Here is a 12,760-nt window from a genome sequence, read left to right on the forward strand (position 1 = left end):
TTGCTTGTGCGTTTGAGCATATAAGTGTCTTACTTGTGTGTTTAAGCATTGTGAGTCTCTTGTATGAAAAAGTATTTTTTAAATTTATTAAATAAATAAAATTTGTATATATATATATATATATATATATATATATATATATATATATATATATATATATATATATATATATATATATATATATATATATATATATATATATATATATATATATATATATATATATATATATATATATATATATATATATATATATATATATAAAATTATTCTATAAATTTTAAAATATAATTTATTTTATAATAAAGATGAATAGGAATATTATTTTTGTATGATATAAATAGGATTTAAATATGTCAATCATCTCTATAAATTAGTGAATTTTTTATTTTAGTTCTTATATATTTTTTAAAATAATCTTTAAATGTTAAATATTTTTTTGGTATTTGTCTTTAATGTGATACTTGGCTTTCAAAACATCATTTCAGTGGTGCCAAGTGTCAAAAAATCATCATACCCCAATCATATTAGAGACAAACACCAAAAATATTCTAGCATAAAAAATCATTTTAAAAAAATACTCTCTTCATCCCGAATGAGTGATTTGGTTGACGATTTTATATAAATTAAGAAAAATGTAAATAAAATAGAGAGAATAATATTTTTACTGAAAATACCTCTTATCAAGTATTGAGAATGATGAAAATGATGAAAATGATGAAAGTAATACTCCTCTCCAAAATTATAAATCACTTTGTCAAAAAAATTGTCCCAAATTATAAGTCACTTTATATTTTTAATGCAACATTAATGACATTTTCCTCGATATACCATCTATAATTTATTTTTATTTTTTTCCAATTTTTTAAATTTATCTTTCATCCATAATAAATAAAAGAAAATATTGTAAAATCATGTATAATTTTTTTTCTCATACAACATTTATTATGTGTTTTAATTTCCATGAATTATCTAAAACTTATTACTATAATTTAGGACGAAGAGAGTATTAATTAGAATATATAATTAAAAAATATATATTAGAAATTGAAATGAATCATTCATTTTCGGATATTTTTTAATTTTAAATTAGTTATTCATCTTAGAATGGAGTGAAGACTTTTTTATCACAATGTCCCTTTTTTGAAATAATATTGCCAATATATCCCATTTTTAAAATAATTTTCCAGAATGCCCCACTTTATTCCTTTGACTTGTTCATTCAAAGGACGAGTTGCTGAAACACAAAACATTATTGTATTGACTCGTCTATTGATTGGACGAGTACTAATATGAATTTTTCCCCATGCATGAACTCGGCCAATGGATGGCCGAGTGAATGAAGTGTTAAATTTTTTTATTTTTTAAATTAATTTAATAAATCTAATAAATTGATTTTATTTTTAAATATAATATTGTGTCTCATTATTATAATTAATTATAAATACAATTATTACAATTAATTACAATTATTAAAATAATTTTTAAATTTAATGAGGCATAGTATTACAATTATTTTTACAATTATTTTGTTTCTGTAATAAGTAATAATAATTATATTTAAAAACAAAATTAATTCATTTAAAAACAATTATTATAATATTAATAAAATTATTATTACTTATTACAATTAAATATATGCTTCATTATAATATTTATAGTTTTATAATTAAAACAATTTTTTAATTTACAAAAATATTATTATTTAAAAAAAGAATTTTTACTATTTAAATATAAAAATAATTAAAAAAACTATTTAATAATAATCCTAATAATATAATTAAATTATAATATGGAATTTTTACTATAATACCCCATTTTTGAAATAATTGTTTTTAAATGAATTAAATTATACCTCATTTTAATTATAATAATTAAATAATAATTGTAACATAAAAATTCCTGTATTTGTAGCACGATAGATATCTATATATGAAATTTAATTTAAAATTAAATTAAAATAAAATGAATTATAATAACAATTATTTTAAAATTAATTTAAAATGAATTAATCGTAAAACAATTGCTTTTAATTGAATTAATTTTGTTTTTAAATACAATTATTATTGTTTATTACAGAAACAAAATAATGGTAAAAATTGTTGTAATATTATACCTCATTAAATTAAAAAATTATTTTAATAATTGTAATTAATTGTAATAATTGTATTTATAATTAATTGTAATAATGAGGCATAATATTGTATTTAAAAATAAAATTAATTCTTTAGATTTATTAAATTATTTTAAAAAACAAAAAAATTTAACACTTCATTCATTCACCATCCATTGGCCGAGTTCATTCATGGGAAAAGTTCAGGTTACTACTCGTCCAATCAATGGACGATTCAATACAACAATATTTTGTGCTCCAACAACTCGTCCTTTGAACGGACGAGTCACAAAAATAAAGTGAACCATTCTGAAAAATTATTTTTAAAACAAGATATATTGAGAATATTATTTCAAAAAAGGACACCGTGGTAAAAAAAAAAAAAGGTTGGAGTTAGTAAGACTTATGGATGAAACTAAAAACTCGCTAGTAGCCAGATGGCCACCTCCAAGAATCTGATTCTTGCTTTTTTCTGTTTTTCTTCAATTTCCCTTTTTGTTTCCATTAGAATATCATTGTTTTGATCTATAAATACATTGTCACTCGATCTAATGTCCTACACAAAATCCACTCATAACCACAACAACAACAATTCCTACACAAATTCTTTAACTAATATGGGAGCCAACGTCTCCAATATAGAGTCTGTTGTTGAGAGATCATCACACCCATCTCCCATCCTCACCTTCCATTCCACTGCTAAATGGAAGGCTCACTTTGAGGCTTCCAAAAAAACAAACAAGCTGGTAATAAATGTTGATATTAACTTACCTTTAATTTTCTTATTTTTAATCTGAAATTCTTGTATTTTATGAGGTGGTTAATATTTTTTCTTATTTCGTTAAAGATGGTGATTGACTTCACGGCTGCTTGGTGTGGACCTTGCAAATATATGAACTCAATTATCAAAGAATTTGCTGCAAAATACAAAGATATTGAGTTCATTAAGATTGATGTGGATGAGTTAATGGTATAGTTTCTTTTAATTATCTTTATCTTTAACTATATGCAACGTTTTACTAATATAATATTCATGATATGAAATGGAAACAGGAGGTGGCAAGTGCATTTCAGGTGCAAGCAATGCCAACATTTATTCTAATTAAGAATGGAAAAGTGGTTGAAAAAGTTGTTGGAGCTAAAAAGGAAGAGTTACAGAAGATGATTGAGAAACGTAGGAGGAGTTTGAGTGTGTGATAATTATTAAGTCAAGATGAGATGACTTCATGACATATATAGTTATATGCCTTTAAGAAAATAAGAAGTTGGTGTTGTTGTTTGTCATGAGTATGACTATGTTAGTGTTGACCAATATCCATGCATGTGTATCGTTCGAATGTATAACTAATATTTTAAAATATTGCTTATTGTTATGAATGAGTCTCACAAAACTACATTAGTATTGGAGATTCATAGGAAACGAGAAAAGAAGAAAAGAATAAAGTAGTTAGGGTTCTATTATGAATGACGAAAGTTGAGAAATATATAATAGACATAGATAAATTAAACCCGAAGTATGTCATATTATTTAATATTTTTCTTTAAATTGAAGTATTGAAAATAATCGAGAAACAAAAAAGTGTAGGAAAGAAGAAAGGAATGACAAAGTAATAGACTCATGTTGAATGTGAGAATACACTACTATATAACTACCAATGTTTAATAGTTTGTTCGTAAAACGCTATTAATTAAATACATCACACTAAGACTTATAATAGCACTTTTGTGTCGGATAGTATTATCAGTTATTGTAGATTAAAAAATTGTTTAGCATATAATAGCACTTTATAAAAAACGTAATTATAGGTTAAAATTAAAAAAAAAATCCATTTTAAGTCTACAATAGCGGGTGAGTTTGTTTTATCTTTAAAAAAATAGATTTTCTTTTAATATTTTTGAAAACGGATTTTACAAAAGCGTTTTTTAAAATATTATAAGTTTTTCTAAATTTGTTTTTTATAAACTAAAAGATTGAATTGTTCATTGTATAATATAAATATACATTATTGAAGATCAAAACATAGTCAAAATCACAATTTTCTTAAAAAGTTATATTTCAAAAATGATTTTTATGAAAAGTAATTTGAAATAGCTTTAAAATTAAGTGATTTTTTGAAATTTTGATATTCAAAAAAAGTTTCGATAAAATGATAAAATACTTAAAATAACATTTTAAGAATAACTATTTAGATCAAATTTTTATTTAAAACTTTTATGAAAAAAAAATTTATAAACTTTTTTTACACTAAAATATGTAATCCTATAAAAATCATTTAAAAAAAAAACAAAACAAACTAATCCAGTATTATATATAGAGATAAGTAAAACAATAAGAATACTCTTTTTGGATGCCAACCATAGACTTGAACTTTGGATTATCTAAAAATTTATTTCAATGTTGGATTTATGATAACGCTTTACCAAAAACACTATCATAGAAAGTGATAAATAAAACAATAAAAATAAAAACACAATTTTCGAATATTAATAAGACTCAAATTTGAGACCTTGGATACCTAAAATATTACTTCATCGTTGGGCTAGTTAACAAATACGATAAATTTATGATATTAATTGTTATGCATTGTCAGTGTAAAAAGTTTTACATTGTCAATGCATCACAATCATCCGTTTGTATTACTTTTTAAATGTTTAAAATAAAAGTCAAATTTTTTAAATAGATCAGTGGTTGTGATTAACTGATAGTGTAAAAAATCTTTACAATGTCAGTGTATATCAATTAAATTCTAAATTTATTAGAACTTTTTTATATATCACGACAAAAACGTTATTACAGGAAAAAAAACAATTTAGGAAAACATCTATTCCATCCTCAAATATCTCATGCGTTGTTCATTTGATTTTTGATGAAATCAAGTTCCCGCTAACAACAAATTCATTCCAATCTTAAAGAAATTTAACTTATCTTCTTTCATTCAAAATTTACTCTCTTTGAAATCTTAATTTGTTGTGTTCACCTCCATCAAATCCTAAAATTCTATGGATTTTCTTTGTCACCCATTTGAACCCTAAATCACCATTGATTTGCCATATGGCCTTCTCCCGATCCTTCTTCAAACAAGGATGACATCAATATTCACGAAGTAGCTAAACCATTCTTTACAAACATCCTCGGCACAATAAGATTACTCGGATGAGGGATTCTACATTCCCATATCCACAATTTAGCTTCAACGTCGCTAGAGTAAGAAGAAAACTTTATAACTTTCACTTCACATCTCTTTATCTTTTTTCAAAGCTCTGGATCATCGTTCAAAGAAAATCATAAGTATTTCTTCAAAGCTTAAGCGTACTAGACTTGATTATTTTTGTTCTTATAAATGATATGAATGTTATCTATTTGATTAAACGCCTCATAAAAACAAGATGTTAATTATTCAAAATGATTATGATCTTGTTTCATTGTCGTAGCTTGATGAGAAAGAGAGTTTGTGGTTTTAGCAGTGGAGTCCTATGTAATGAAATCTTGGTTAGGGTCATTGACATGTTTATCGTACCTTTTGAACTCCCCGATGTCACGGGTGAAAAATTCCACAAGCGCTGACACATTCGAGATGATAATAGAGTCGCCATCAAAATTTATTTATTGCAAAAGGAAAGGAAAAATATCAATAAAACCCTTACAAGAAAAAGAAAATAGTCGCCGCAATCAAATTCAGATTCATGAGTCAATTATGCAAGGGGAAGGTAGTTAGACTTGCGATCAAATGTTAGCTTTCATTTATTATTTTCTTCAGGTTATCGAAAGTGTTGAAAATGAAAAAGAAAAGGTTGTAAACACAATTAGTTATTAGGGTGATTGACAAGATTGTGAGTCTTACTCCTACGTATCCTCAGGTGCGACGGAGAACTCAAAGCTATGTAGTTCTAGGAAAGACAAAGATATTTTGAATTTTTTGTTATAGTGTTTGACGAGACATTAAATCTTGATCTTACGTATCCCCAGGTGCGATGGAAAACTAAAATATATATAGTTCTTGGCCGGAAATGACTGTTGGTTGGTTGGTTTTAGTGAACAAATATTTAGGTCGCATTCTAGCGGTTAAACATTGCTTGTATGCTCGCATTTGGAGGCTTAAGTGTTTGTTTGTATCAAGATAAAATGAACTAACATTGTTCGTTTGTGAAAATATTCTCGATTGCGCGGGGGCGAGAAAAGATAGATTTAATGTGTTGAATTGTTTTTAGGAGGATGACGAACGCTTAGTAAAATCATGACATGTGTCTCGGGGCCGATTATTTAAGATTTCAAGGAGTGTGTACCCCCAATGTACATTTTTGATCCAAAGTGGTTAAAGATGGTAATGTTAGATTAATATATATATATATATATATATATATATATATATATATATATATATATATATATATATATATATATATATATATATTGATCCTATGTTCCTGATAACAAAAGAACAACAATATCAATAAAACAATATGCGGAAATAGAATTAGAGGTTTTACCTCCAGCCATTGTTGCAGTGTTGTGAGTGCGCTACCTTTGATTCTTCCAAGCTCTTGCTCTCTCAATATAGATTGTGCATTTCTTTTGTGATGAGAGAAAGCTTTGGGGACCAAAGACTATTTATAGGCTTGATTCTACCATCAAGAAAGCCATTAAAACTCATTACCACCCAATTAAATGGTCATATCAATTTACATTAAAACCAAAATAAATCATACCCTTTTCAGAACCAAAATCTCAAAACTATGGACCACATTAAATTGGTTTTTTATTATTAATACTTATTATAATAAAAATAAGAAACCATTACATTCTCCCACTTGGTCCATAGAACTGATTATTGAATGAGTCATGGAAAACTTACTTAAGAAATAAACATGTGAATCATAGAGATAGTCCCTCTTAAAGCGAGTAGTCTCATCTATGTATTACAACATGTCTGTTTTCAAGTATATATCTGTAATGTGGTAACTAACTTGATGAATAAACCAATGTTTACTCTTGGTCCAGATGTAACATATTTTCTCAAACTGATGTGCGCATGAAAATGAGAAAACATCACAATATAAGAGTTTTATTAATAAACTGTATGTATACAATCATAAGGAGGACCCAAGTCCCATGTTCTCTACATGATCCTTAAATTTTATTGGTGGCATGCCCTTAGTCAAAGGATCAGCGATCATTAAATCAGTACTAATGTGATTAATAACTACTATTTTAGCTTTAACTCTTTCTCTAATGGTTAAATGCTTTATGTCGATGTGCTTGCTTCGACTTCCACTTTTATTGTTCTTAGCCATAAAGATAGCTGCTGAATTATCACAAAAAATCTTCAGAGGTTTAGAAACAGAATCCATGATTCTAAGCCCAGAAATAAAACTCTTAAGTCATACACCATGAGAAGTAGCCTCAAAACAGGAGACAAACTCGGCTTCCATAGTAGAAGTAGCAACCAAGGTTTGCTTAGTACTTCTCCATGAAATAGCTCCATCAGCCATCATAAAAATATATCCCGATGTTGATTTGCGAGAATCAATACAACCAGCAAAGTCGGAGTCTGAATAGTCGATCACATCAAGATTGTCCGTCTGCCTATACATTAGCATGTATTCTTTTATTCCTTTAAGATATCTCAACACCTTCTTTGCAGCTTTCCAATGATCCATACCTGGATTACTCTGATATCTTCCTAAGATTCCAATAGCAAATGCAATGTCGGGCCTTGTGCATACTTGAGCATACATAAGACTTCCAACAACAGAAGCATATGGAATGTTCTTCATTTGTTCCCGCTCAAAATCATTCTTTGGGCATTGATTCATATTAAATTTATCGCCCTTGACAATGGGTGCAACACTTGGTGAACAATCTTTCATTCTAAATCTCTCTAAAACTTTATTGATGTAGGTTTCTTGTGATAGACCCAAAATTCCTCGAAGTCTATCTCTGTGGATCTTAATGCTAATGACATAAGATGCCTCACCCATATCCTTCATATCAAAGTTTTTAGAGAGGAATTGTTTCACCTCATGTACAAAACCTTTATCATTGGTTGCAAGTAGTATGTCATCCACATACAAAATGAGAAAACAAATTTTACTCCCAATGACCTTCTGGTATATACATTGATCCATGGGGTTTTCAATAAACCCAAATGAAGATATCGTTTCATGGAATTTAAGATACCATTGACGAGAGGCTTGTTTTAAACCATATATGGATCTCTTAAGCTTGCAAACCAAATGCTCACCACTATTAGAAGAGAAATCTTCAGGTTTTTTCATATAAACCTTCTCCTCTAAATCACCATTAAGAAAGGATGTTTTCACATCCATTTGATGCAACTCAAGGTCAAAATGTGCAACTAATGCCAAGATGACACGAAGATAATCTTTCTTAGATACAGGAGAAAAAGTACCAGTGTAATTGATTCCCTCCTTTTGAGTAAATCCCTTAGCAACGAGTCTGGCCTTGTATCTCTCAATGTTGCCTAATGAATCTTTCTTGGTTTTAAAGACCCATTTACAACCAATGGCCTTTGCCCCATTAGGTAACTCTACAAGATCCCATACGTCATTGTTTTTCATGGAATTCATTTCATCATTCATGGCATCATACCACAAATTTGACTCTTTGCAACTCATGGCTTGTCTAAAGCTCTCAGGATCATTCTCAGCTCCAACGTTATAGTCAGATTCTTGTAGATACACAATGTAATCATTAGGAATAGCTGATTTTCTTGTCCTAGTAGATCTTCTTAATGTTTGATCAACATTTTCTTGTGGATCTTGTTGTTCAACTAGTTGTTCAACTAATTGTTCATCATCTTGATGACCAACTTGATTTACTGGATCATCAGTAGCTTGTGGAGTCTCGATGATTGGTTGATCAACATCCATTTGAACTTGAGGGATGTTGTAAATAGTAACCAATCTATTACTTGAAGTGGAAGGTTCATACTCTATATGATCATGCACAGAAATTGAATTTTTTGATTTGATCGCTTCCACTAGTTAAATGATTTTCAAGAAACTTTGCATTTCTTGACTCCACAATCCTAGTTGTATGAGATGGACAATAAAATCTATAACCTTTAGACCTTTCGGCATATCCAATGAAATACCCACTAATGGTCCTCGGATCTAGTTTCTTTTCTTGTGGGTTATAAATCCTCACCTCAGACGGACATCCCCAAACGCGCATATGTCGTAAACTCGGCTTCCATCCTTTAAATAACTCAAATGGTGTCTTTGGGACAACCTTGGACGGAACCCAGTTTAGAATATACACAACCGTCTTTAGTGCTTCATTCCACAATGATTTAGGAAGATTAGAGTTACTAAGCATACTCCGCACCATGTTCAATAATGTTCGGTTTCTTCTTTCTGCAACACCATTTTGGTTCGGAGAACCGAGCATGGTGTATTGGGAAACAATCCCATGTTCTTGAAGAAACTTAGCAAATGGACCAGGTGCTTGTCCACTCTCAGTGTATCTACCATAGTATTCACCACCCGATCTGATCTCACTATCTTTATTTGTTTTCCACACTGGTTCTCAACTTCAGCCTTAAAGACTTTGAAGGCATCCAATGGTTCACATTTATTGTTAAGAAAATAAATATTCATATATCGTGAGTAATCATCTATGAAAGTGATGAAATATTTCTGACCATGTGCATCCATATCAGGACAGCATATGTCTGTATAAATTATTTCTAATATACTTGAACTTCTATTGGCACCTTTCTTAGACATGTTGGTCTATTTTCCCTTAATGCAGTCAACACAAGTTTCAAAGTCAGCAATATCTAGAGTATTAAGTACCCCATCTTTTACTAACCTTTTAATTCTCTCTATGGAGATATGTCCTAATCTCCGATGCCATAACATAGAAGAATTCTCATTAATATTATACCGCTTAGTGCCAGTTTGAACATGCATTGAACTATAAATGGATTCAATTTGTAAATTAATACGATAAAGACCATCAGAAAATATACCATTCCCAACACATTCCGAATTATAAAATAATTCAAACAAGGTGTCTTTAAAATTAAAGGAATATCCAAAAGGTACAAGTCTAGAAACTGAAATCAAGTCTCGTGAGAAACTTGGTACATAAAAGGTCCTTTCTAATTTCAAAACAAAACCATTATTCAAAATTAAATTGCAAGTTCCAATAGCTTCCACATGTGAGCCCATCCTGCTTCCTGATAGGACAATCCGCTCACTTCCCACTGGCTTCCTTAGGTTTTGCATACCCTGTAAGGAATTTTTTATATGGATTGTTGATCCAGAATCAATCCACCAGGTGTTAATATTAACATCAGTCATATTAGATTCATAACAAACAAATGAGAATAAATTACCTTTCTTCTCAAGCCATTCTTTGAATCCAGGGCATTCCTTCTTCATGTGTCCTCCATTTTTACAGAAGTAACACTTTGCTTCTTTCTTGATATCACCTTGCGGTGGTATTTTGAATTTCCCTTTCTGATTGGCTTGTGACTTGTCAGTTTTGAAAGCTTTGTTCTTCCCGCGAGTGCTTGTCAGCAATGCACTCTCACTCTGTTCCATTACAAGCCTTTCTTCTTCCTGAACACACATGGTCATTAATTCATTGATTGACCATTTGTTTTTATGTTTATTGTAGGAGATCTTGAAAGACCCATACTCAGACGGAAGAGAGTTCAGAATATAGTGCACCAGGAAGGAGTCAGACATATCAACCTCAAGTTTCTTAAGTTGAGCTGAAATGTCACGCATTTCCATTATGTGCTCACGCACACCTTTCACACTAGTGAGTCGGTAGGAGGAAAATTTAACAATTAATGTGCTTGCCAAAGCCTTTTCAAAAGTGACGAACTAATCGTCAATGGCTTTCAGCAAATCACAGACATTCTCATGCTGATCGACAGAACCACGTATTCCACCTGTGACCTTAGTCTTAATGAACATCACACTGAGCCAGTTGGATCTCTCCCACCGCTCATATAGTGCGATTGCAACTAGAGTACTTTCATCTGTAATTGCAGGTGGTTCGTCTTTCCTAATAGCATAATCTATGTCCATCCATCCTAGATGGAGGAGAATTCTTTCCTTCCACACCTTATAGTTATCTCCTCTGAGCTCGGGAATATCACATCGGATATCAGAAAAATTAGCAGGTTGAGAAACTAAAAAGATAAACAAAATTGATGTCAAAATTTGAGGCATAAATATTATTCAAATTGTATGTATTATCAATATAAACATACCATAAAATAAATCTTGCAACATAAAAATTACCTGTGGGCTAAATTTTAATGTAATAAGATTTAAAAAAAAATTGCGATAGATTTTTCAAACCTCACACTTTACGTGCATGATATAATTTTGTTTTTCTATCCAAAATTAATACTTTATGATAAAACTATCAAATTATGTATCCATTCATAATTCCTGTGGGCAAGTTATGAAAATATTTTGACATTTTATCCCAATTAATCATACAAATATAATAAAAATTCCTGTAGCATAAAATTCATTATACCACATATAGTTAATTATAATTTTATGTCTAATAATTTATGTGATCTCAAAACCTTAAAAAAAATCTCAATTAATTTAAGGATGCTGTGGCTAATCCAAATTAATCAAAATTATAACGATCACTAGACATAGTAACTCAATTATATGAGAGAACAAAAATAAATAAATAAGATCTCTTATACAATTTTTTAACAAAATAATAACATTATAAATCAATTTTAATTTATGCACAAATTTAATTCAAAGATTAAATAATAAGGCATAATAATTAGTAAAAATGAAATCATATGGATATGAACAGAATCAAAATACATGTTTAACAAAGCAGCACATCCATAACATTCATGAATACCATGGATCAGGACCTAGGTTCAATTTATATAGCTTTATATTTTTGATATATATATAAACTATTACTATTATTTTAAAAATTAATATGATTAATCAATTTTATATTTTTATTAACCAATATTTTATATTTTATTAAATAACTTTATTTTATTATAAAAAAACGTTTTTAATATCTGAATGTTTATTAACCACTTTCATCACTCCATTAACCAATTTTATTTTACACTAAAAATTATTTTAAATAGTTATGTGTTTATTGACGAGCTTCATCACTTCATTAACCAATTTCTTATATTTTATTAATCAATTTTGTTTCCCCATTTAAAATTACTCTTCATGAATACTATTCAAAAGATACTGTTCATGATATTGTTCATAAAATATATATTTTTATTAAATAATCGTATAAATACGGTGAATAGTGTATACGGTGTAAGTATTAGTGTACAAAATGGGTGTAAGAATAACATTGCTGTTTAAAATATTGCTTATTGTTATGAATGAGTTTACAAAAAATACAATAATATTATTTAATATTTGATTCATAGGAAACCAGAAAAATATGAAAAAGAAGAACGTAGTTAGGGTTTTGTTAGGAATGAATAAAGTTGAGATATATCTAATAAGCATCTATATATATATATATATATATATATATATATATATATATATATATATATATATATATATATATATATATAAAAGCTGCATCACAAAGAAGAAAGTATTAGGGTTTTGTTAGGAAAGAATAAAGTTGAGATATATCTAATA

At 28.6% G+C, this 12,760-nt stretch overlaps 1 protein-coding gene across 1 annotated transcript; it reads left to right on the plus strand.

Moving 5' to 3' along the window:
* Window positions 1–2,656: 2,656 nt before the first annotated feature.
* On the plus strand, window positions 2,657–3,471 carry LOC127119593 (thioredoxin H2). The gene is made up of 3 exons (XM_051049848.1): window positions 2,657–2,859; window positions 2,961–3,083; window positions 3,167–3,471. Exons 1-3 carry the CDS (start codon window positions 2,665–2,667, stop codon window positions 3,308–3,310), a joined length of 462 nt encoding a protein of 153 aa, XP_050905805.1. The 5' UTR covers window positions 2,657–2,664; the 3' UTR covers window positions 3,311–3,471.
* The last annotated feature ends 9,289 nt before the right edge of the window (window positions 3,472–12,760 follow it).

This window comes from Lathyrus oleraceus, chromosome 2 (genome assembly GCF_024323335.1).
Source record: "Lathyrus oleraceus cultivar Zhongwan6 chromosome 2, CAAS_Psat_ZW6_1.0, whole genome shotgun sequence".
In the NCBI taxonomy this organism is placed as follows: Eukaryota; Viridiplantae; Streptophyta; class Magnoliopsida; order Fabales; family Fabaceae; genus Lathyrus; species Lathyrus oleraceus.

What these genes read in the sequence shown, in the direction of transcription:
- LOC127119593 (XM_051049848.1), top strand. Translation starts at nt 2,665, where the DNA reads ATGTCCTACACAAAATCCACTCATAACCACAACAACAACAATTCCTAC. An exon ending in CCAAAAAAACAAACAAGCTG is followed by an intron (nt 2,860 to 2,960) that starts GTAATAAATGTT and finishes ATTTCGTTAAAG; the next exon opens with ATGGTGATTGACTTCACGGC. An exon ending in TTGATGTGGATGAGTTAATG is followed by an intron (nt 3,084 to 3,166) that starts GTATAGTTTCTT and finishes AAATGGAAACAG; the next exon opens with GAGGTGGCAAGTGCATTTCA.